The following is a 24,292-nucleotide window of genomic DNA, read 5'->3' as shown; positions in this document are numbered from 1 at the left end:
CCCTCTTTGCCTACACACAATGCATATTTACTTAGAAAACTCCCTGATTTCAGTGGTCCTTCAGCCTTGCCATTCACTACTATCCATGTTTATACACAAGTAGCTGTGCAGCTCTGAAGCAAAAGAACAACGTTCAAGTCCAGTGGCACTTTTAGACCAAGAAGGTGTAATTCTGGGAGTAAGCTTTCATGTGAGTGCATACTTCAGGTATCTGATGAAATGTACATGCAAGTGAAAGCTTATACCCAGAATAACACTTTCTTGGTCAAAAAGAGCCCCTGGATTCAAACTTTACCCTACAAACAAGTAAGTCCTACTACCTTACTCATCAGATAACGTATGCCTATTGCAGTCCATTAGCATAGGCGCTTCAGCCCCCTTCAGCTTCAGAAGTCCAGGTCACAAAGCCGCCCTTCTCCATTCCCGCTCTGACTAGGACTCCCTCATCTCACGTCCAGGAGCGCCTTATTCCCAGGGCAACCCACACAACTCCGCGGTTCCTGCCCGCTGCCTTCAATGACCACAGCGAAAAGAAACAGAGGCCAGCTTGCTCCCCCGTCCTTCTCGTACATTGACCCAATCAGAGGAGCCGTAGTGGCCGCCAGCTAAGCCCGCCCCCTCCGGCGCCATCCAATGACGGCCGGCGAGGGGCGGCCTCTGCGCGCCGAGCCCGAGCCAAGCGATGTGGGTCGGGCTTAGCCGCTACCTCTTTCGTCGTCGTCGTCGCCGCCGCCGCCATGATGCTTGTTTGCTTTCAATGAGTGTGAGAAGGAGGCGGAGGAGGAAAAGAAGGAGGAGGCGAAGGAGGAGGCGGGGGGAGCCAGTTCTCCCGTCCGGCCCGCGGCAGGAAACAAAGAGCCAGGCAGGCAGCGGAGAGACGGGGATGCTGCAGCTACAGGTACGGGGAAGCGGGGAGAAGGGAAGGGGGCGCCCGGCCGGCTGACCGGCCCCCTCCCTGCGCGGGCACTCCGGGCGGGGGAGGGTGGTCGAGGCCTGGGGGAAGCAGCTTTCGGGCTGGAGGGGGCGGAGGTGGGCAGCACAAGGGGGCGGGGGTCTTCCCGACCGAACAGTTCCTATGGAGCGGGAGCGGGAGATTATCGCGCCGGGAGGAGGCAGCGAGTCCCACTGGCTTCGAGGTTGGGGGGGGGAAGGATTTCCTCCCCCCCATGGGGGTGGGGGGCAGATGTTAGGACTCGGGGTGCCCTGGGATGGGGCGCTTGGGGGAGGGTGGGCAGGGACTGGGCAGGGGTTGATGGCCAAATTAGGAGAGAGGGGAAGGGAGGGGAAGGGGGCGGAGAGAAATGTATTCCCGTCCGCGGGGGGTGGGGTTGGGGGTGGGGAGAGAGCGCCGGTGTTACTATTTTTGTAGTAAATAAGGGAAAGGGGACGATAGCCCTCTGGAGAGGTTTTCCTTCAGGAGGGGAGTGAGGAGAGGTGGGAGTTAGTGGGGTGTGTAAATATGCTGGGAGGGAGAAGAGTCGTGGGTAGTGTGGGGGCTGCTGTTCCGAGGGGGTGTGAAATGTGTTAATGGGGTGCTGGGCGGAAATTTTTGAAAGGAGTGTGGGTACGTAGGGAGAGGCATTCAGAGGGCAGGGCTGGCTCTTCAAACTAAGAGAACAGTGCGTGTGTACAGCAGCTTGAGAGAGGGCCCTGCTTGCTGTGGAGGAAGGATTTTATTGGCGCTGGGGTGTGTATTGACTTGGGGGTTCATTATTGATCTAGAGACTAGCGTTATTTCCCCAAAAACAACTGGTGCCTAATAGCTGAGAACAAAAAGTTTGATCTGGAAAAGTGAAAAGGATTTTTGTTTTGTTTCTTCTTTTTTTCGATGGGGTGGGTGAGCCTTCCTGGAAGCTGTGGGAAGGTTTTGGAGGAAGTGACGTTCTAGTGCTTGTTGACAAGAGTGGTGGGGGATGACGAGGCTGGAGCGGGGGGGGGGGGGCTCCTTGGTCTGCCTGAATGTGTCAGGATTCTGAAAACTTGCTCACATTGCCAAGGGAATGGTACATTAAGGTTCAAATCCTTTGTTTCTCTTTGCATGAAAAGTTGAAAGTGACAGGAGCAGACAGTAGCATAGCTAGAATGAAGGCCTATGTTGCTTCTAACATGGTTGAATTTGAGATGAACTCAAAAAAAGGAACCCTTGCACAAAACAACTGTCTTCTTTGCTCTTTCCTCCCTCTGTCACTTCCTGGAAGGCAGATTAATTGAAACGGAGAGATGTAACTTTTTAAAAGAAAAAAAACACACACACACTGTAGACAAATTAACCTGGTTCTTGGGAACACAGTCTGTATTTCATGATAAAGTTAAGCTTGCTTCTGCTACTGTTGTAGCTGAAAGGCCTAACTGGCAATAAGGAAGCCACAATAGACAGCCTGTGTCTGAAATAGAAAGGAAAGAGCTTTAGCTAGAATGATTGACAGTTGTGCTGTCCAGTGTAACAAGCATGTGGGCAGGAATTGTGTTCCTATGCAGGTAGGTGGTTGGGCCAGCAAGACTGTAGAACACACATGTAGGGGTAAACAGGAGGATTATAATGCAAATCTCTTGGTGTCGGATACAAAAGCAAGTCTGTTCTGTATGTTTAGGCATAGATGTGTGTATCTAATATAGGACAGTAGTAGACTGCTAAACAAGCTTAACTTCAGTCGGTACTTTCTGGTAATTGGAAGTTAAAGGGAAATTCTATATGGTGGAAAATACTTGAGCTTGAGGAAAAAATCCTCCCCCCCCCCCATTTGTCTTTGGCAGAAAGCATGTGAGTAATTTGTTAATCTTAATAGATCATACTCCTTGATATGGTACAAGGCAGAGGTTAGAGATTGCTAATCCTAATTTAACAGGCAATGGTATGAATTTTGAATAAAAGTTGGGGTGTTTGAGGGTTAATCAATTTTATGTTTCTAAGTTAATGGCAAGGTGGCGGTTCTCTTGCTATTTTAAGATAGGTTAACATCTTGTAATTGCCTGTGCATGTTGAATAGATTCCCTGCAAAGGCATCCTTCATTTAGGGTCTGAACAATTTTGGATTTCAAACAGTGTTCTGTTTTAGGGCTATTTTGCATCTGGATTTGGCAGGTTGGTAACATTTAGAATCCAGAAGGATTGAGGAATGCTTGTGGTAATTATTCAGGATGAATGTAAAGGTTTGAAAGTGTTAACTAGTAATTGTATTGTATCTTGCATTTCTTTTCATCCTAGAGCAGGTCTCCTAATTGGGGATTTATCAACATTTCCACTGGGGTAATTTTACAAAATTATCCGCCTGTGTTCTCCCTGCTGGCCCGTCTGGACTCTGGAGTGCCCTGCTAGGAATGAAGCCTTCTCTGGGGGTTTATTCTCTCTATTGCTGAAATGGAGCCATTCACTTATGGATTAATGTTTTATTCATATTTCACCTGAATCGCTTGGATCAGTTCGTTTTTATAAAGGAGACTGCTATTCGTCATTTTGCTGTGAACTCTTGATATGTTCAGGCTGTTTGGTATGTTTGAATCATTGAGGAAGAACTGAAATGTAAAAATAAATGAAACTATAATACTACATGGGTAGGTAATGATTTTTGGTATTTTTTAAATCTTAAGATGTTAATTTTCTTTCTTATGCAGAATTTATTTGGTGGTGTTTTATCAAGTCAAGTAAATAATAATTTGCAGGTCTGATTAGTTTTTAAAATTTGTCTCTAGTAGATCTCCAGTTGAGAAGTTGGGGGGCAGATTGGTAACAGGGATTTACCCCCCCTCCAAATTGTACAGTTGCACGAGAATGCTGAACTCCAGGGCCTGGTGAGAGGGAATAGGAGAATAAAGTAAACGCTTCATTACAGAGTAATTACAGCCCTTAGAATGTTTTAACATTCCATTTGGGTTGAGAGAGAAGCATTTACAATTCTCCCTGTATTTTCTTGGGCCAATTTCCTCTTCCCCTTAGTTACCTGATAGTCAGCTGTCCTCAACACTGATCATCTCTAACTCATGGGGTGTATGTCTTTAATATTTTAAATTTAAATATTGATTTTTATTCAGACATGGAGTGTCCCTCCTATATGTAAAAGCACCAGTCTTGTCTGGGTGGACCTGTTTAGCTGCCCTATTGATAGGCACATTAATAACAAATTTATTGTATGCAATCTCGATTTAAGGATCCAACATGAGTTCTTCATGTGGAAAAGTGGTTAAAGTAGGGCTGGGGGAGGCACTCCCTGAATGCCTTATTTTTGTGAAAGGAGTAAAATAAAAACTTATTTGAATATCTAACTAAATTAGCTTAATATCTCTAATATCAATAAATTGGCATTCACGTTATAGATACAAGGGATCAGCAGTGTGTCAACATACATTTCTGGATATAAAATTTGCAGTGACTTATATTCATTTGACACTCCATTTTCCTCTTGTGTACCCCATGGTTCTGTGTCATATGCTTTGTGTGTATATGACCTGTGTTGTATGCTTATCTACTCTGTTGCAATATCAGGATGTCATGAAGATGGTAAAGTCACTTGTAATATATAAGTGAAAAAGGCCATTCATACTACCATTTTGGGTTTCTACGTTTTTAACTGAATAATACATCTCAGAATTATGAGACTGTTTAACAGTGAAATATTTAAGATACTGTCTCTTATATAAACTAAAAGTTTTCATGGTCTTAAATTCAGAGTACACTGATCTCATTATTGGCTGATTTCTGTGTAGAATTGTACTTTATGCACCCAGTATGCTTGCTTCAGGTGGAAGTGGGGTGTTAGGCAAATATTACAAAAAATCCTTATTAGCATAGTAGAAAGGCATAACTGCTTTTATAATTTCTCACATTTCAATTAGGCTGTAAAATCGCACTTCACATAAACTCAATTCTTATAAACATGCTGTTTCTACGGTGTTTGCAGCTGCTTTAAAACTGGGAGCTAATGTGTTACAGCTTAGACACATCCATTGTCAATGGACAGGTGCCTTAAAGTAATGCATTATGTAGCATTAATTATTCTCTGAAGTTGGAATTAATCTTTTAAAATAATCTCACTTGATAATCAAGAACTTCGAAGCCTTGCCTTCAAGAGCTATTGTATCACAGATCAGTGATTTAGAGAAACTACCAGAAAGTGAGTAGTATGAAATGCTCTTGATCTGCCTAAATTGAACCTGTGTTTTAGCTCAATTTTGTAAGAGCATGACTGCTGGGCATACTGTTATAATGTATTGTCAAGATTGTTAAGTAGTTTTCAGCTCAGAAAGTAAGAGAATAATGGTGAGAGGGGAATAAAACCAAGAAACGTGCCAGCCTTGTAGATAACAGTTGTTTGGTTATCATCTCAGTTGCACTGAAAAAAAAGTTGCATCTCCACTGTGTATATGTTTTCCTCTCTGTTGGTGTGTGATAAAAGTGTGCAGAATGAACAAAGAGTAAGGTCTTTTGCATGCCTAATAGTGGCAGGATCGACTTATCCATTGGGCCTAGCAAGCTACAGGCAGAGAAGGAATTGTTACTTCCCCAGCTATTTATAAAGTCATGTTCACAAAATTGAATCAAAATTTGTTAATAAGGTGGAACAAAAAAGAGCTCAAACTGATATCTTGAAGAAACTGAGTCAGACGAGGACCTCAGGGGAAAAAAGAGAAAAGCCTATCAAACAAATACCTCAAAAGCTTTGTATTTTAAGTTTGAGCAGGTTTCTGAGGAGGATATGTTTTCACCTTTAAGGTGTAGTACTCTGTATCTGTCGCTGAAGATAAGTAGCATAGTGGAGTTAGTGGAAGAAGACATTTTTGTGAGATGTGAGGTCAGTTGTTGAAAATGTTTATTTCTAACTTTTGACTTTTTGACAAAGAAAACAAAGAACAAAGATCATGGCATCCGGCCCTCTCAATTCCTGGCAAATAGAAGGGGAAGAAATGGAGATAGTGACAGATTTTATTTTCCTGGGCTCCAAGATCACTGCAGATGGGGACTGCAGCAAAGAAATTAAAAGACGCTTGCTCCTGGGGAGGAAAGCTATGGCAAATCTAGACAGCATCCTAAAAAGCAGAGACATCACCCTGCCAACAAAAGTGCGTTTAGTCAAGGCTATGGTCTTCCCAGTTGCAATGTATGGCTGCGAAAGTTGGACCATAAGGAAGGCCGAGCGTCAAAGAATTGAGGCTTTTGAACTCTGGTGCTGGAGAAGACTCTTGCGAGTCCCTTGGACTGCAAGGCGAACAAACCAGTCAGTCCTAGAGGAGATCAGCCCTGACTGCTCCTTAGAAGGCCAGATCCTGAAGATGAAACTCAAATATTTTGGCCACCTCATGAGAAGGAAGGACTCCCTGGAGAAGAGCCTAATGCTGGGAGAGATCGAGGGCAAAAGAAGAAGGGGACGACAGAGAATGAGGTGGATGGATGGAGTCACTGAAGCAGTAGGTGCGAACTTAAATGGACTCCGGGGAATGGTAGAGGACAGGAAGGCCTGGAGGATCATTGTCCATGGGGTCGCGATGGGTCGGACACGACTTCGCACCTAACAACAACAACAACAAACTTTTGACTTTAAAACTATCACATATGGAATAGATAGGCATACAAGGTCCCAGCACAATAAAAACTGCCAGTTTCCTGTCTGCTTGCAATACCTGGGCCATGAAGGCCCAACTGCCTGCATTAATTATTCTATGAAGTTGGACTCAGTTTTTTTTTATTTGCTTGATAGTCAAGCCATTGCATGTTGAGTTTAGTGACATACAATAACAGCACTATGGCAGCTGCCAATGACAAAAGTAGGATGAATACACAATCATTTGTCTGCCATTCAACTGTTTACCAAGCATAGATGATGCATTCTTAAACTAATGAACATTGTATATTTGAACTATATGCACTGTTTCAGGGTGCCCGATGCAATGCAACTGTCTTTTTAAAATGAAGTGACCTGCCTTGTATGAGGAGACATGCTTTGTAAGTCTCCCAACTGGGCTAGTGCAGGCTAGCCCAATCTTGTCCAATCTCAAGCTAATCAGAATCCACTCAGGCTATTATTTGGATGGGGTCATATTACTACTTAACCAGTTCTGATTTTTGTAGTGCGTATGATAGTGCACACATACAGCTAACTGTTCAGTGCCTTCATATATGCTAGTAAAAGGGGTGGTTCTTCCTGCACTCCATGTATTGCATAAACTACTTGTGGAAAAGAGCCTCTTGTGGAGCAGAGTGGTAAGCAGCAGAAATACTGTCTGAAGCTGCCTGTCCATGAGGTTGGGAGTTGGATCCCAGCAGCCGGCTCAAGGTCGGTAAAATGAGTACCCTGAGATCGGTAAAATGAGTACCCAGCTTGCTGGGGGGTAAATGGTAATGACTGGGGAAGGCACTGGCAAGGCCACCCTGTATTGAGTCTGCCATGAAAACGCTGGAGGTTGTCACCCCAAGGGTCAGACATGATTCAGTGCTTGCACAGGGGATACCTTTACCTTGTATAATAACCGATGCTGGAGATAATTTCAGTGAAGACTCTTATGATGAACTGATTGATCATCTATGTTGTGCAATGATACAGCTTAACTTCTTCTGTACTAGATTTTTTGGTTAGGTTGTCCCTGTACTAATAGTTTAACTTACCCCCAAATGGTTGAATTTTAGGTTAAAGATTTTTATTAATATGGTCATTGACGAGCACAAATCTCAGCAAATTTTCCAACCTCAACAATGGATAAGAGGAATAATTAAAATTAATTCCCACACAGAAACAAGCATATAATTCAAGGGAAGTACAAATTAAATAGAATGATAGATAAAATTAGATAACCTTGCCAAAATTCTATGATATGCATACCAAAAAACTTAAGCTATCAGTGCCTGGTGAATTTTATAAACCGCTGCACAACACTTCATAGTATATGTTGAAACCAGTGGTTTTTCATCTATAATTAGAGTTCAGGCATATACTGAATCTGATGTGTATTAAGCTGAGGTGTTTACTGATGCCGGAATGGCTACTAAGGAATGAAGGATATGAAGGCAGTGATATAGAATGTGTACTATAGTTTCAGTTTCCCCTGAACCGCAGGGACATAGCCTGCTTGTCTTTGGAACTTTTTGTGTATTGTCCATCCATCATTGTAGAAGGGAATACTTGATATCTAGCAAGGGAAAATACTTTCTTGTGACTGAAATTCTCCAATTGGAGTTACACCAATATCTGGAGTTTTCAGAAGGCATGAAAGTTGGTAACCTCTCCAATTCACATGTATCTTATTCTGCCATCACAGAGAGAGGACAAATAAGTTGAAAATGGCTTTATTGCAGAAGTAAAGAGACATTCTTTTAGACAAATCGATTCATAACAGCCTTAATAGGATTAGCACTGTATTTGGATATCACATAAAACATTAAAATATTAAATGTTATAGTAGATTAACTAGCTAAAATTAGTTACATTTAAATAATGAACATATGATCTAGATAGTTCTTTGTTAAAAAGTTATTTCTATGTACTTGGAGAGAATAAAAGCTTGTCTTAAAGCATTTCACTCTTTCAGAAAGAATTTCATAATTGGAGGGCCCATATCTAGCTGGTGCTGAGGAAGCTGTTCTGGTTAGCTTCCAGATCAGGTTTAAAGTTCAGGTTCTTACCTTTAAGGCCATCCGCGGCCTGGGCCATGCATAAATGAGGAACCACTTGTCTCCTTATGCACCCTGCAAAGCTCTTTGCTCTGTAGGTTAGAATCTTGGTGGTCCCTGGTCTCCAGGAGGCACATCTGGCCTCGACCTGGGCCAGGGCCTTTTGGATCCTGGCCTTGATCTGGTGCAATGAGCTCCTTGAATAGCTGAGGACCCTGACCGAATCATCTCAGTTCCACAGCTCCTGTAAGGTGGAGCTCTTCTGCCAAGCATCTGGTTGAGGCCGGGCTAAGATCAGATCCCTCCCTATATAGGCCCTATTTGCCGTTCAGCTGGGCAGGAGTTACCCTTCAGACAGTGGTTGGGGATTGTGGGTGGCTGTGGTCAGGTGCATAAAGAAATGAGATGAGGATTAGATTAGTTTTATCGCCAGTTGAATGGGATTGTATATTTTCTTCTGTTTTATGTGTTTTTATCATCTTATTGTGACCTGCCACAAGCTGGCAGGGCCCGGGAGAGGTGGTCAACAAATACAATCAATAAAAAGTTTTTTTTTAATGTTGCTTAACATTTCTAACTTTTCCATTGGAAAAATTCAGAAAAAAGATCTAGGATGATGTCCAGTTTTCCCTGGGCTTCACATTCTGATCCTGTCTCTGATAAGATTCATATCTGTTCTGAGGTAATCACTTACCTAGAGTTATGGAACCATCTACTTGCAGATGTGAATTCAGCATATAGTAAGAGGCTGAAGTATAGAGCTCAGAACATTATGTTATACCTGAGCTCTGATTAAGAAATGGAAATAAAATAAGTAATTGAATAGTGTTTGAACCATACCAGTAGGCTTGTCTTCTTAGTATATTTCTTTACATTTGAAACTAGTGAAGAGGTGTAGAGTCTTCAGTTTTTGAGACTGAGAGTTTAGGTTTGATACAGAGGTCTATGGGTATAAAGATTGCTGATCTCTTTTGTTCCCCTCTGCCAACTTTTTCCAATTGCAAGAAAGCTTATTTTTGGAACTGCTGGCTTTGCAGGGACAAATGTCCACACAGATCAGGCAGAACTGAACGGGGAAAGCGAGTGAGATCTCCCATTGTACTACGTGATAGGGGGAAATGTCGAATTTGCCTCTTTCACTCCCTCAGTGCATCCCCAATGCATGTGGCTTTTTAGACCCTCAGCTGTGGGAAGTCGTTTTATTGGCTTCAAAAACGGTTTTATGGGAGGAAGGGGAACAAGCTGAAGATGATCATTCTTCTGTCTAAGATCAGTCATCTTGCCTTCCAGATGCTTAAGTATCTGCCAGCAAGCATACCTTTCTTCACTATGATAGCAAATATTGCAAAGGCTTAGAAATAGAAATGTTTAGAAGTAAAAGATAAAAACAATGCAAGTAAGCCCTTAAGTCATCTATTTTTTTAGCTTATTTGCTACTTCTCATTCTCTCAAAAAAGGAATGCTAGTGTAACCGGATTTTCTCTTCTTTTTCTTAATCTGTTTTGCAGCTCTCCTAGTGGTCAGCCATATGTGGCTTCCAATGTGGATTTGACTTGGGAGCATTGCAAATCTGATGGCAGGGGGTGGAAAATCCACAGCTGTGTGAAATTTCCTTATTTTCCTGGCACACTTTTACCAGTAAATATTGTGTGAATTTGGAAGCCTTTTAGTCAGTTCATAAAAATCTTAGAACCATAGAATCATAGAGTTGGAAGGGATCTACAGGGTCATCTAGTCTAGCCTCCTGCACTATGCAGGAACTCACAACTACCTGCCTACTCACAGTGATCCCAGTTTCATGCCCAAGTGATCCCTCTGACCACCAAAAATCTCCAGAATCTGGCCTGGCCTGGCAAAAATTCACCTACCATCCCACAGTGGTGATCAGCAAATCCCTGTGTATACAAGGAAGAGCCACAAGAGAGAAACACTGACATATCACTTCTTGCCCACCCACTCACAATCTGCCTAAGTTCATAAAATCAGATAACTATGCAGCCTCTGCTTAAAAGCTTCCAAAGAAGGAGAACCCACCATCTCCTGAGCAAGCCTGTTCCACTGAGGAACTGCTCTGTCAGGAACTTGTTCTGGATGTGTAACTGAAAATGCTTTTGAATTAATTTCAACCCATTGTTTCTGGTCCGACCCTCTGGGGCAACAGAAAACAACTCTGCTCCATCTTTTATATGACAGCCCTTTAAGTATTTGAAGATGGTTATCATATCACCTCTTAGTCGTCTTCTGTCCAGGCTAAACAGACCAAGTTCCCTCAACCTTTCCTCATAGAACTTGGTCTCCAAACCCCTCACCATCTTCATAGCCCTCCTCTGCACATGGTCCAGTTTCTCTACATCTTCAGTTGTGGTGCAAAGTAAAGCGGTAACATTACCTCACGTGATCTGGATACTATACTTCTCTTAATACAACCCAAAATTATGTTTGCCTTTTACGCTAACAAGTCACTCTACTGATTCATGTTTAGTGTCTGGTCTACTAAGACCCCAGATCCTTGTCATTCATTCCACTGCCAATACAAGTCTCTCCCATCCTATAGTGATGCATATGATTTTTCATACCTAAATGAAGAACCTTATAGTTACCTCTATTGAAATTCATTATAGCATGTCAAGATGATCATGTATTCTGATTCTGTCTTCTGGTGTGTTTGCTACCTCTCCCAGTTTAGTGTCATCTGCAAATTTAATAAGTACCCCCTGTATTACTTCATCCAAATCATTTATAAATATGTTTAACAACACAGGTCCCAAGCAATAGGGAATTAGGCTTGAAGAAGAAAAGTCTCATTTGAAGTAGAACACTACAGTTGGAAGGTGTACATTTACCACTGATAATTATGGTTTGCAAAATGATAAAACTGAGGAATATGTATGTACCCAGTGATTTCTTTCATACTCTCTCTTTCTTTCAGTATTTGAAAGTGCAGAATGTCCAGAGTTAGTGTTCTTTTGCACATGCAATTTTGGGTTTGTACAGACTTAAGTTAAAGTTAGTAGTTTCATGTATCCCTGTTCTGTCAAAGAAACAGACATATAAGATAATTTCAAAATGGCACATTAGTACTGACATTCATTAAAAGTAAATAGATGCTAAATATCTCATTGGCATTTATTTTTCCAGTTGAATGATAGAGGCTGGAATTATTTTGTAAGCACTGTCCTTTGTACAGAGTAACTTCTCACAAAAATCATCTGCTTGAGTCAGAACAATCTGAACAAACCTCAAGATTTGGACTCTAAACTCAAGGTTAATATTTGTTGAAACTGTCCTAGTTCAAACATGATAGCCTCTGTAAAATTAATATTTTAGAGCTATTTTATGTATACTAACATGATATACCTGTTCCTACATTTAGAGTTTCTGTAACATGCACTTTAGAGTTCAGTGTTTTGCTCACAAATCTCTATAAAAGAATAGAACAGTGACAAAGAATGATTTTTCAGTCCCTCCAGTGGCAACTGCTTTAATAGCCCTTCTGAGCATTATTCCCCATTTAGCATCATCCCTGTGTCCCAAAAAACAGTGCAAGGCCCATCGTCCAGTAGGATCTACCAGTTTTCTCTGCCACCACCCTCCTCTGCAGCCTCTGCACTCTCATCCCACCAGTCAGGTGGCTGCTGGGAGAATTACTATCACCATAGCAGCCATCCAGGAATAAAGGAAGCTGGCCACTTTCCAGGGCTTACTTCCAGCTGCTTTGGCAATCTCACTCTCTTTCCTGAGCTACTGGGCCTCATGCTGAGGAGAGGAAGGGAAGGCAAAGAGGAGGAAAGCATTCCAGGTACACAGAGGCTTGCTGTGGTTCAACAGTTGTCAAGAAAGGCAATCCTGCATATGCAGGGATACTCTAGTAATTAAAGTATTGTAGTTATTTATTAAGTTATATCTTACATTATTGTATGTATTTGGGTTGACAATCAGGGCATACAATAGTCACTTGGCTTGATTGATGGCAATGGCAAATGTGATTCCCTGCAAGCCCGCGGAGTAAATATCATTGCTTTATGGCCATCTTGTCCCTTGGAGGTTGTGGATCCTTTTAGACTGTTTGAAACTCAGGATTCTTACAGAATTATTGGAGAGGTAAGTCATTCCACCTGAATGCTTTCCCATGTTGGCAAGTTATACTTAAATAAGGGGAAACTTAGGAAGGCTGAGTGTCAAAAGAATTGAGGCTTTTGAACTCGGGTGCTGGAAAAGACTTGCGAGTCCCTTGGACTGCAAGGCGAAGAAACTGGTCAGTCCTATAGGAGATCAGCCTTGACTGCTCCTTAGGCCATATCCTGAAGATGAAACTTAAATCCTTTGGCCACCTCATGAGAAGGAAGGACTCCCTGGAGAAGGGCCTAATGCTGGGAGTGATTGAGGGCAAAAGAAGAAGGGTACGACAGAGAATGAGGTGGCTGGATGGAGTCACTGAAGCAGTCGGTGTGAGCTTAAATGGACTCCGGGGAACGGTAAAGGACAGGAAGGCCGTGAGTTGCAATGGGTCGGACACAACTTCGCACATAACAACAACAACAACAGACAAAGGGAAAACTGCCAGCTGAATCTGAGAAGTAAGAGAGTAAATGGTCCTAGGTTTCTAGAATGAGGCAAGCTGAGATTGTGCCTATAAAAACTTCCCTGGACCCTAATGATAATGTTTAAACCATTAGTTACGTAACTGAATTTTGAATTTATGTTTTTTAACTGCTTTTTTATTGTGACTCTAAATGGCTGTTGTATTAGTGATTTGTTTCATTGGGTTTGATATTTATGTTTGTTTTTTAATATTGTATATTGGAAGCTACTTTGAGAACTTTGTGGGTTGATAGTTTCAGGCTGCTTAGAAAAACACTACTGGTAATATTGCCTCCTTGGACAGGGTGCTTGAATAAGTAATGAGTTCCATTTACTTATTTTTTGTTGCAGATTAAGATCCATTTAATTTTGACCTCTGTCTCAATTTTACATCTAGAATCATCCTGTTGTTAACAATAACTTGTAGTAAATGAAAGGAATTTTGATTCCCCCCCCACCTCAGGACTGTTTTCAGTACTGGTAATCATGGTTATCTTGCTGGAGTGCTAACAGGGTTAGGAGATGGAGGCAGTGTGCTGCAGTGGTTGCGATCTTGTTTGCCCCTCCCCACCAGCTTGGAAAGTCATTAGATCTATATATGAATAGCCAGCTTTTCTTATCATGGGAAGTTAGTAAATGCCCTGGTTACAAACCTGGAGTTAATCTAGGGTTGTGCGATTTGGCATCTGAAGCGGCCGGTCGTGCCTGGCGCAGCTAGCGCCCCCCCCCCCCCACACACACAGCAGTGGGAGGTCGCTGGCATGCTGGTCGACACACACATACAGGTGCAGAGCTCTGCGTCTGCATGTGTGCGCCTGTTGGCGCACAGCTGCCCATGACTACTGCCCCATGGTGTGGTGCTGGCTGCACCGGGCGCAAACGGCCACTTTGGCTGCCAAATCGCACAACCCTAATGGGAACTAATGGATTGAAGGAAATAGATGCTTCTGTAGAATTCAAGCTAAGCTTTATATATGGGAAGGCCTTTGAAACATATTTGGAAATTTCAGCTGATTTAGAATACTCTGTATCAGTGGTTAAGTAGAATATTTTGTTTTGGGGCACAATTGAATCTGCTGGTTTTAACCTTTTAAAGCTCTAAACAATCTGGAACCAAGGCATTAGAAGGTTTTTGTTGAGGTTGACACTGTGAGGTCTTGTGAGGTCTCCTTGGAAATTAGCTGGTTGGAAGTCAACTGGAAATAGGGCTGTGTTTTTGTTGTCCCCCATTTATAGAGCTCCTTTCTGGGGATTGTTCACTCTTTGTCAACTTGAGGTGCTGGGCTGTCCTTCCCATGTGTCTAAGCTTAACTTTTCTGTTCAAACTTTGCGGCTGTTTGGCGTGTAACTGATACCATAGTTAGAATTTTGGTTTTTTTGATTGATGGACTTTTTATTTTAGCGATTTTAATGCTGCGGTGTTAATGAATTCAAAAGCAGTATTCAGTAACTCAGTTGAGAAACAAAGGCAACGCAGCAATTTTAAATAAAGGATGTTTTCTTCTGAACTGAAAGTCTCTGTGTATAATCTCTCATTTGGTGACTCCTTCGTATATTTGATAGAGGTCTCTGCCTCATATGTATGGTGTTCTATTTTCTAAAATGCCACAGACATTTACTAAACCAGTAAATGTTGAGTAGAATGTTTTTCAGTTTTTATTTTAGATAATGTTGCACATCTTTTTACCAATATAAAAATGATGCTCTGCATATGGTGTTGGGGGCAGAATTACTTTCATTACCAGATATCGAGCTTCTCAGGACTATTGAGTTGCCTACTGTTGCAAACTGAATGTGGAATTAGACAGTCAGAATATGGGACTGTATTATGATCTGTAATTTTGTTTTCCTTCAGCAAACATGGTCTGACACTGAAAGATGTACCTTGGAATAAAAATATTTGGTCAGGCTGCCAGTCAGTGCATGAAGTTTTAACCCTGCTTAAACCATGCTTTTTTAATTTAACATGAGTTACTGACTCAGTACTTGAAAATGACAGAATATGTGAACTGAACTAATTGAAAATGATAGTGTTTTGAATTATAGGAAACTGTAGTTGATCTTTGGGGCATATGTAAAAGTATGTAATATGTGAAGTAGCTATAGAAAAATTGTTTGAAGTTACATATGATGATATGAAAGATTTGTTTGTATCTACGATCATCTAGTGGTTTATACTATAAACCGTAACTGTGAAGGTGCATGTGTAAATTACTGCGTATTAGAACTGGAGTAAACCTTTCAAGGCACATCTGGTATTTGAAAAGTGGTAAGTTGTGGTAGTCAATGCAGGCCGTGCTCTTAGAAAACATCTGAATATCACTTCTCAAAATCAGGCACCTTTCAAGTGTTTTAATTGTAATTTACTTAAATATGACACAAAATTTATAGCAAATATTGGTGATAGTAGTATATATTACTATTGTCCAGATTATCTTTAACCGCTCCTGCGGAGCGGATTAAATAAAGGAGTAAAGGCTAAAGGGGAGGAGATAGGGCAGGCTCTGTCCGGGATAAAAACTTGGAGGGCCCAATCAGGACCTGTGAAGCAGCTCCTGATTGGGCCCTCCGAGTGTCACTCATTGGCTGGTTGGCCCGGCCTTGCCTGTGCTGGCCGGGGAGTCACTGCTCAGAGGAAGAAGCCTTCCCCAGCGGTAAGTCCTCCGGCCGGCTTCCCCTCACTCAGGGAGCCTTCTGCCGGGCCCTGGGGCAGGCTCACCTGCTCCTGGGCCTGGCAGTAGGCCGCTAACCCCGCCGCTGCCGTCCAGAGCCTTCTGCCGGGCCCTGGGGCAGCCTCACCTGCCCCTGGGCCTGCTAGTAGGCCACAAAGCCCACCCCCACCCTCCAGAGCCTTCTGCCGGGCCCTGGGGCAGCCGAGCCTGCCCCTGGGCCTGGCAGAAGGCCACAAAGTCCCTTTTCAGGCCACCTACCTTACTCTGTTCCTGCCTTCCTTCCAGCATTCCCTTTGTCCTTCCCTTCCTCCCAGCATTCCCTTTGTCCTTCCCTTCCTCCCAGCATTCCCTTTATCCTTCCCTTTCTTCCTTCCTCCCTCTCTCCCATCTGCCTCTTTCTCGCTACCTGTTTCTCTCCCTCTTCTTCTGTCTCTATCTTCCTCCCTTTCTTTCTGTCTTTCTGTCTCTCTTTCTCCCTTTCCTCCTTCCTTCACCCCTTCCCTCCAGCCACCCACCATGCTAGGGCCCGCTGTATTGTGGCCACAGCAGGCTTAATATCTAGTTTTTGAATAAAGCATTAAAAAGTTTAAATATGTGCATGTAGGCCATTCAGATTGTTTTCACTGCAGAGGAGTTTGATATGACGCACAGCCCATCTGTGAGAGAGCCCTCATGGGGTAGTGGTTAAAAACAGCAACCTCTAATATGGAGAACCAGGTTTGATTTCCCACACCTTCACATGCAGCCAGCTGGATGACCGAGGGCTAGTCACAGTTCTCAGAATTCTCTCAGCCTCACTTACCTCACAGGAATGTCTATTGTGGGGAGAGGAAGAGAAGTCAATTGTAAGGGGCTTTGAGACTCCTTTGGATAGCGAAAAGCAAGGTATAAAAACCAACTTTATTGTCTTAATCAGGTGAAGTTGCAGCCAAGGTAATTCCATATGTAAGAAAACTTTTGTACATAGTGATTTTGATTCAGATTTTTATGGTCAACTTTTAGTTCTAAAATATTTCACTGATATCTAAAGATTGATTGATTTCAGTTTATAAACCACTGTTATCAAGACTGTCTTGCAGTGGGTTACAGACAATCATAAAGTACTAATTGATAAAGTCTAAAATTTTAACCCACCGCAATTACCAAAATTTACCCTGTGGAAGAATAAAAACTCACCCCTCCCTCACCCAGCACCTCCAGGGTGGGGGGGATACTAGGGGTGCCTGTCCTGTCAGATGGAACATCAATGTTATTGATATATGTGTGGGTGGGTGGGTTGAGGAGTCACCAGATCTCCCATGCTCTCGCCTCAACCAAAGACCTGGTGGAAGAGCTCTGTCTTGCGGGCCCTGAGGAACCATGAAAGCGCCTGCAGGGCCCTCAGCTCTTCAGGTAGCTCATTCCGTCATGTCGGGGCCAGGGCTGAGAAGGCCTCTTATCCCCTGGTCACCCCCTCAGAGCAGCCAAGATGGACAGGAATCAAGGGGGCAAATGGTCTCCCTTCCCAAGCCTAGTAAGTTGTCCACTTCAGTTAATGAGAGCCGCCTGAAGCCATCGAACATCACCTCCTGTAATGGCCAAAGGGCCTCCAGTTCCCTCCTTTGGCAGGAAGGTCCTTACAGAGCAAAAAGACTTTATTTGTGAAAAAGCTCACTAATGCATCACAGGCAAGATCCAAATGACTACAATTTTGATGCCCTTCCATGAGGACAATAAGAGACCAAATTACTCTAAACATTTGGGCTGGGTAAGAGCATGTGGTTGCAATAGCAGTGGCATAAAACTCCTGCTTTGCCAGTTTCACAGCCATCTCTTACGTCCTCATAAGCATATGATAAGATGTTCTCGCTGCTTCATTGCGAGTTTTCCTCCACACTTGCTCTTGTCATCTTACTCTTCCTTACCCAAAGCTCCCAAGTATACCGTGGGGCCTGGTTGGGGTGAAGGTGGAGAAGACATCTGGGGGTGACTTCGTCAGTGGCTGCAGAAAAGCAGGACTGCCAGTCCTCCATTAGCACTGCCAGCTAGTTGCCAGGAGGCCTCGTGTCCCCAACCCTCAGTCTGAAGCCTGGTGCCAGTCTGTGCATCAGTCAGTACGGGGCTGCGGCTCCTCCAGCGGGTGGCGGGAAGTCAGGCGCTGGAGGGAAAGCAAGCAGAGTAGGGGCCTCCCAGATGCATCTGCTGCCTCCTGGGGCGCTGCGGTCATGCAGCGACAACAGCCAACAGGCTTGGGTGGGTGGAGCAAAGCACTGGGGCGGTGTTCAAGGGAGCCAGGCAGTTGTTCTGTTCCTGGGGTTTTAGATGGCTTCTCTCCTTGATGTGGGAACCCCGGTGCGCCCTGGCAATGGCTGTTCAGTGCACTGGTTCCGATGGGGCCTCAGGCTTCACAATAACCCCACTCTGCAGGCGGCCATCCAATCGGGCGGCTTCGTGCTCTGCATCTTCATCGTGGATTCATGGTTCACGGCCTCCTCCAGTGTGGGCATTAACCGCTGGCGGACAGTGGGGGACCTGATGTGCTGATGGGCGGGCGGAGGGGCGTCAGGATGGGGCAGGCCTCACCGTGCGCATATTTTATTTATTTATTTATTATATTTCTATACCGCCATCCCCGGAGGCTCAGGGCGGTTTATGGGGTGGCAGTCCCAGCCACCGCTGTCAGGACAGGAGGCCAAATGCTAGCAGTTGCATCTGCGCATGATGAGCTGCCCCAGCTGGAGCCACCCTGACTTGGAGGCTCCAAGGCTATAAGCAAGATGGCAGAGAGGTAGCTGAACTAAGTTTGAGCCTACAGGAGCCTTCAGGACAACACAAAAATAATATACATTTCATAAATAACAGTACTAGCGAAGGGATAACTGAGGTAGCCTCTCCTGAAACAATAGAACAGATACCTGCTGGCACCTGGCAACTTTCGTTCCAGTATGTGTTTTCATAGCAGGCTGGTTTTGGCTGACCCTGGAAGGCACTCTGATCAAACTTTTGGATCCAAATTTTACTGTGTGGCAGATTGATTTTATTTATTTATTGTATGGCATGTGTGTATAATAGCAAGGAGATCCTAAAATTGACTGGCAGCCAGGCAAGAGACTTTCAGAGTTGGCTTGCCATTGCCTATCCTGCATCCCAACTCTGGTATTCCTTGTAGGTCACCCATCCAAGTGCCAACCCTAGCCAGGGCCAACCCTGCTTATCTTCCGAGATCTGACAGGATGTTTAAACGTTACCATAGCGACCAGAGTCAGAGAGCGTTAGGGCAGTGGTCGAGAGGAGAGGAGTAGACTAAGCCCCCTTCCCAGGCTTCAGTAAAATTGTCAAGTGTTGACCGGTCCCTGGTAATAAAAATGTTGGGGACCACTGCTACAGAGCATTCCGTAATCTAGTCAGATCCATAAGCCTCCGCAGGTGGGCTAAAATGCGCCCACTGCCTAAACGGGATAGGAGTGGTGTTCGAATCTGGGCCTGGAGGGCATGGTGGTCAGATCACGGGGTGACATTTGTCGCCATCATCTTCACTTCTACCCCAGCGCAGAGATCAGATCTAGTGTGTAGCCAGCCTGATGGGTGGGACTGGCAACATATTATGAGAACCCCAGTGCTGCCACGAGTGATAGCAGGTGTGAGCCATTACCAGGGGCCAGTGAGTCCGCGTGGACATTGAAGTCCCCCAGTATTATAAGTCTAGGAAACTACAACACTCAGGCAGCTGCCACCTTTAGGAGGCTTGACAGGGTGTCTGGTGATGCTTTTGGCAGATGGTACACCAACCACATGCTTGAGAGCTTGGCAAATGTCTATCCAATGCTGACGCACTCCACTCCAGGGATCGATCGCACTGGATGAGCCCTGTAGGATTAAGCCTCCCAGATAAGGATTACCACCCCTCCCCCCTGTCCTGGGTCTGAGACTGGTGAAGGACTGAGAACTAAGGGGCACCAGCTCTTCCAGAGCTACTGTCTTGCTGTTGTACACCCAGGTCTTGGTCATGCAAGCCAGGTCAGCCCCAGACTGTGAAGTACTCGGGCAGAGTCGAGATCTTATTGTTAATAGACGTAGCATTGCACAACATCAGTGTCAGCTCCACCCTATCCTCCACCCTCACATGTCTGGGAATTGGATGGAGGTTAGAAGAGCAGTGAGCTGAGGCCTATTCTGGCCATCATATCACCTCACACATTTCTTGTCCAGGCACCTCCCATTATGGTATAGCCCTTAGCCCACAATTGTTGTGGTCCCTCCCCATCTCCAGGCATGCTTCCTGGATAAAACTGGCCTACATCCCCTGTCCCCCCCCCCATCTTTTCTTAGCTTAATTAAACCACAGCTACACTAAGCCACCTTCCCTAATCCACCCAATTCATGTCTTCCTACTTACCTTCTATTCCCCACCATACCCTAACTATCACAACTGGACCTAACTGCTGGGTTAAGGTCCAGGATCCTGCCCGCACCCAGAGGCTTTCCTGGATCTGTCCCCCAACAATCAAACATAAGACTAATTTCCCACTTGTCTGGGTCAGATTCTTATCCTGCTGGTCTCAGGAGCCAGAGCTGCCAAGTCTAGATCTTCCTGGCTGGTTGCAGTCCAGTGTTTCCCAACTACTGACCACCAGGTGGCGATGTGTGTTATTCTCTTGTGGACATTTCCTGGGGCCACCACCAGGTGTCACTAGAGAATTGTATCTCCATGGCCTCCTCCAATCATTGATAGTCTCCACCATGGGATCCCAGCAGGGAGTTAAATGCCCTCTTCCTCTAGGCAGCCACTCATCCTGTTCCACTTGCCATCCCTGATGCACCAGCATGGAGTTTTAGTAATCGAGCAAAAGTTTAGTAATAAAATTCCTTATTATGTAACTTAATTCTGCCTTATTTCAAGAAACCAGAGAATATAGTTCAAGGGTAGATCTCCATTGCCATATTTCTCTTCTTTCATTTGTATCAAGAGGTCAACAAAAGGGCTTCATGAATAACAGCACCTCCTGCCTGGAGAAAAAGATTTCTAGGAAGAAAACAATTGGTAAAGAAAGAGTTCAGCTCCCTTGTGTTGTGGCTACATATCCTCTACCTACCCACCCATCATGCACAAAAACACCTCATAGGAGTTCAGTTTCACTTGAGTTGGATCATACTGCTGTCATATCTAGCTGTGCCCAAAGATACATGCATACTATAAATTTAGGTGGAATTCTGTAGGTTGGAGTTTAAATATTGATCCTGATTCTGAAACTGCTGAACACTGCAGGGTTTTTTTTACAAAGTAATGCATTTATAAATATTAAACAGCATAAAACAAATACTATGAGCTGAAATAGATTTCTTGGGTCACATAGCATTGCAATAGTTTTGTCTTTTTACTTTCTAGTTCATTCCTATATGTTTTTACATAATGCCTCTTCTCTCAGATAAATTTCTATTGAAACAAACCTTCTGCAATGTACTACATTCATTGTCTAGCCCTCTAAAAATATGGTGATGCTGAGTTAAGTGTTACTGGTATTTAATATTACAAAGACAGTGCTTTATTTATTCATTCATTCCATTTTTATACTGCCACTCCCAGCATAGCTGGCTTGAGGTAGTTTCCATTCGATAAAACATAAAAAGATCCATAAAACACCATAAAAACATGACATCCCAAAAATACACAGCAAAGAGCAATGGTGGGTAGAACATATAGCTCCTCCCCAACATTTCAATTATTCTGGCATCTGTATAGGACACAATCAGTATTCCTGATGATATAACCCAGGGGAGGTGGTTCCGGACAGGGTCTAATGCCTAGTGCAGGAACCCAGGGGAGGGGGGAGGCCCAATCTTAGAATAACTATGGAGAGGGCTGTTGATACCATTTGAACAGAAAGTATTAAAATTATAAATTAGAATCTAGGAATTCTTACAAAACTGAAAGAAATATGCATTTGATTCCACAGTTTTAGAGTAATTCTGTTTTCCAAGAAGAAATAGTGATCAATTGCAGGCATTTCCCATTGAAATGTGATTCTGAAAACGTGTTGCAGTGGGTTAGATCCAACCATTGTTTCTACTGGTGAAAAAGGGAGAAGGGGATCCTTTTTAACCACTGAAAAAGAGGTTACACTGAGGATCATGAGACCTCTTGTATGGAGAGAAGCCATGTGGAATGAGAGCTGCAGTAAAGAGGAGAATTTGGCAAGATTGTGCAAAAACTGGATGGAGTCAAGCCATTGTAAATGTATCGGAAAGTAAAAGGCAGTAAATAGAAATTATTGAAACTACAGTATTTGCTGGCGTATAAGACTACTTTCCCCCCCTGAAAAACATGTCTCCAAGTGGGGGGGGGGGTCGTCCTATACGCCGGGTGCACTTCAGTTGGGATAGACATAGCTGCCCATAGTGGCCTCCCGATGCCTTCCCACCTCATTCTACATACCATCCAGTATCGCGCGGTATCCAGCGCAGCCGCAGCGGGTCATTAGCGAGGCTGTGGCGAGCATCAGCAGCGAGACAGGGGTGCCAGCCTTTTCAGCATGACCGGCCCGTTCTGCTCTGCGGGAAACTCCGGCCCGCCCCTTGTCTACGCAGAGCTCACACATGCACACTTGCACACTAGTGCCGGTCATAGCAAGATGCAGGGGCGGGCCGGAGGCGCTGCAGTTGCGCTGCGGCCGTACAATGGTGACAATGACAGTACTGTAATGTGATGTAACAAACTCTATATTTTGAGTGGAAATGTTGGGGGGTCATCTTATACTCCCAGTCGTCTTATACGCCGGCAAATACGGTAACTAGCATACAGTCCCTTTTGCATTGTCTGAGGATCTTCTGTTACATTCTTTAGTATTATATGGATGAGGCTGTTATGTGTTCCCAATCTTACATTGCACAGCATATGTTCCTTTTTACAAAGAGAACCATTTATGTTCTTGGAGGAGCATTGGAGGAAAACCTGTCTTTCCTATAAATAACTCGAAGAGCTGTTCTTGGAGGCTTCTGTATCTTACAAGAAAAATATCCCATATGCAGGTTGTAGTAAATATCTCAATACAGGTTTTCAGTAGAAACATTTTAAAAATCTCGACTAATTTTGGTAGCACAACAAATAACTAATTATAAGAAACAGTTAGCAATCAGCAGTTTTATCTTTTAGTTGGTATTTTAATTTTTTGCTTGCTGTGGAATATAAGAAAATGGCTGATTCTGATAGGCATTTGAGGCTTCACACCTAAATGAAAAAAATGACAATCTGCATACTACTGGAGTCTTTTTAAAAAAAATCTGTATATCCAAGTGTTTGAATTAAAGTAGGAAGTTCATTTGGAAGCTTTTGTAGTATGCTATAGGAATTAACTCTTGGGATCACTTAAGGTACTTGCTTTGATCCAGTGGAGCAATCCATGGAGAGTCACTTTCTTACCCTCCCGCCTAATAACCCAAAATGTCGTAATGGGAGGGGGGCATTTGGTGCTGTAGTGTCTGATGAAACATTCTCCTGTCTTTATACTAAGAAAAAGCAATTATTAAAATAGTTCTTAAAATAATTATATTATTCTGAATTTGAATAATTGTAAGTTACACCTGACATCTTTCAAAAGGTGTATTTATTGGAGTCTTCTGGGCTCAAATGTCAAAATAATATTGCTTTATGTAGAATTAAAGCCTGTTGTAGCTTATACAGTGGGCCCTAGCAGGGGGGGAGAGGGGAAATAGCAAAGAGCGGGAGATAGAAAGGAAGAGAGTGATTAGGATAGAAAGAGCTTGGCACTGGGAAGAGTAATGGGAGGGGTTGTCCAGTTTGTAAGAGCATGAGGTTGAATATGTGTGCTGTGTGGGGGGTTGTGGTGGTGTGGTGACAAATCAGGGTGTAGGTGTGGAGAGATGGATGTCAAGAACCCATGCTTTGAGATGTTAGTTGAGTGTGGGAGACAATGTCTTCAGATATGTGAAGGGAAAATCAGACTGGAGACTCTTAGGGGGAGATTACATGGCAACCAATTCCTCCCAGTTCTGTGGCCCTGCTCCTTCTCTCTCCATTTTTTTACTGTTGGTATAATGTTATGTGCCCACATGCTTCAATCACTATTGCCTCCTAGAAGAAGAAGAGATGGACTTTTGTACCCTGCTGTTTACTACCCAAAGGAGTCGAAAAGCAGTTTACAATCGCCTTCCCTTCCTCTCCCCATAACAGACTTCCTGTGTGGGAGGTGGGGTATAGAAAGCACTAGCTCATGGTTTGTTGTAGGTTTAGTGCCTCACTTGGAAGGTGGCAACCCTGAGAAGAGGTCTCTCGGTGCACAGCAGTCTTTACCCTAGTCAGGTTTATGCACACCTAGGGTAGTGTGGAATTCCAGAACATGAACCTACACCTTACCTCCTCTCTGGAATGTTTTCTTGACCTGAAATAGGTCAAGGGGTGCTAGGTGGCTGCGGGGGCATTACACACTTTTGAAGCCCCACTTCTGTT

The 24,292-nt window shown here is 43.8% G+C and overlaps 1 protein-coding gene and 1 long non-coding RNA gene across 5 annotated transcripts in view; one reads left to right on the top strand and one right to left on the bottom strand.

Annotated features, from left to right (window-relative positions):
- The window catches only part of LOC143832367 (uncharacterized), a 97,896-nt gene extending 97,336 nt beyond the window's left edge, over positions 1–560 (bottom strand). Inside the window, exon 1 of the long non-coding RNA XR_013229218.1 lies at positions 326–560. This is a non-coding gene — a long non-coding RNA (uncharacterized LOC143832367). The remainder of the gene's footprint in view (positions 1–325) is intronic.
- A 137-nt stretch (positions 561–697) lies between these two features.
- Positions 698–24,292, top strand: part of CNOT6 (CCR4-NOT transcription complex subunit 6) — a 61,486-nt gene continuing 37,891 nt past the window's right edge. Inside the window, exons 1-2 of one of the 4 annotated variants that reach the window (XM_077326665.1) lie at positions 705–898; positions 3,211–3,552. In XM_077326665.1, coding sequence (XP_077182780.1) covers positions 3,549–3,552 — 4 coding nt within the window. In that variant the 5' untranslated portion in view covers positions 705–898; positions 3,211–3,548. Of the gene's footprint in view, positions 899–3,205; positions 3,553–24,292 lie in introns of all 4 variants that reach the window. The other 3 variants (XM_077326664.1, XM_077326666.1, XM_077326667.1) reach the window with 3 other exon arrangements.

This window comes from Paroedura picta, chromosome 3, assembly GCF_049243985.1.
Source record: "Paroedura picta isolate Pp20150507F chromosome 3, Ppicta_v3.0, whole genome shotgun sequence".
Classification (NCBI taxonomy): Eukaryota; Metazoa; Chordata; class Lepidosauria; order Squamata; family Gekkonidae; genus Paroedura; species Paroedura picta.
This window is presented reverse-complemented; position numbering and strand designations above follow the sequence as displayed.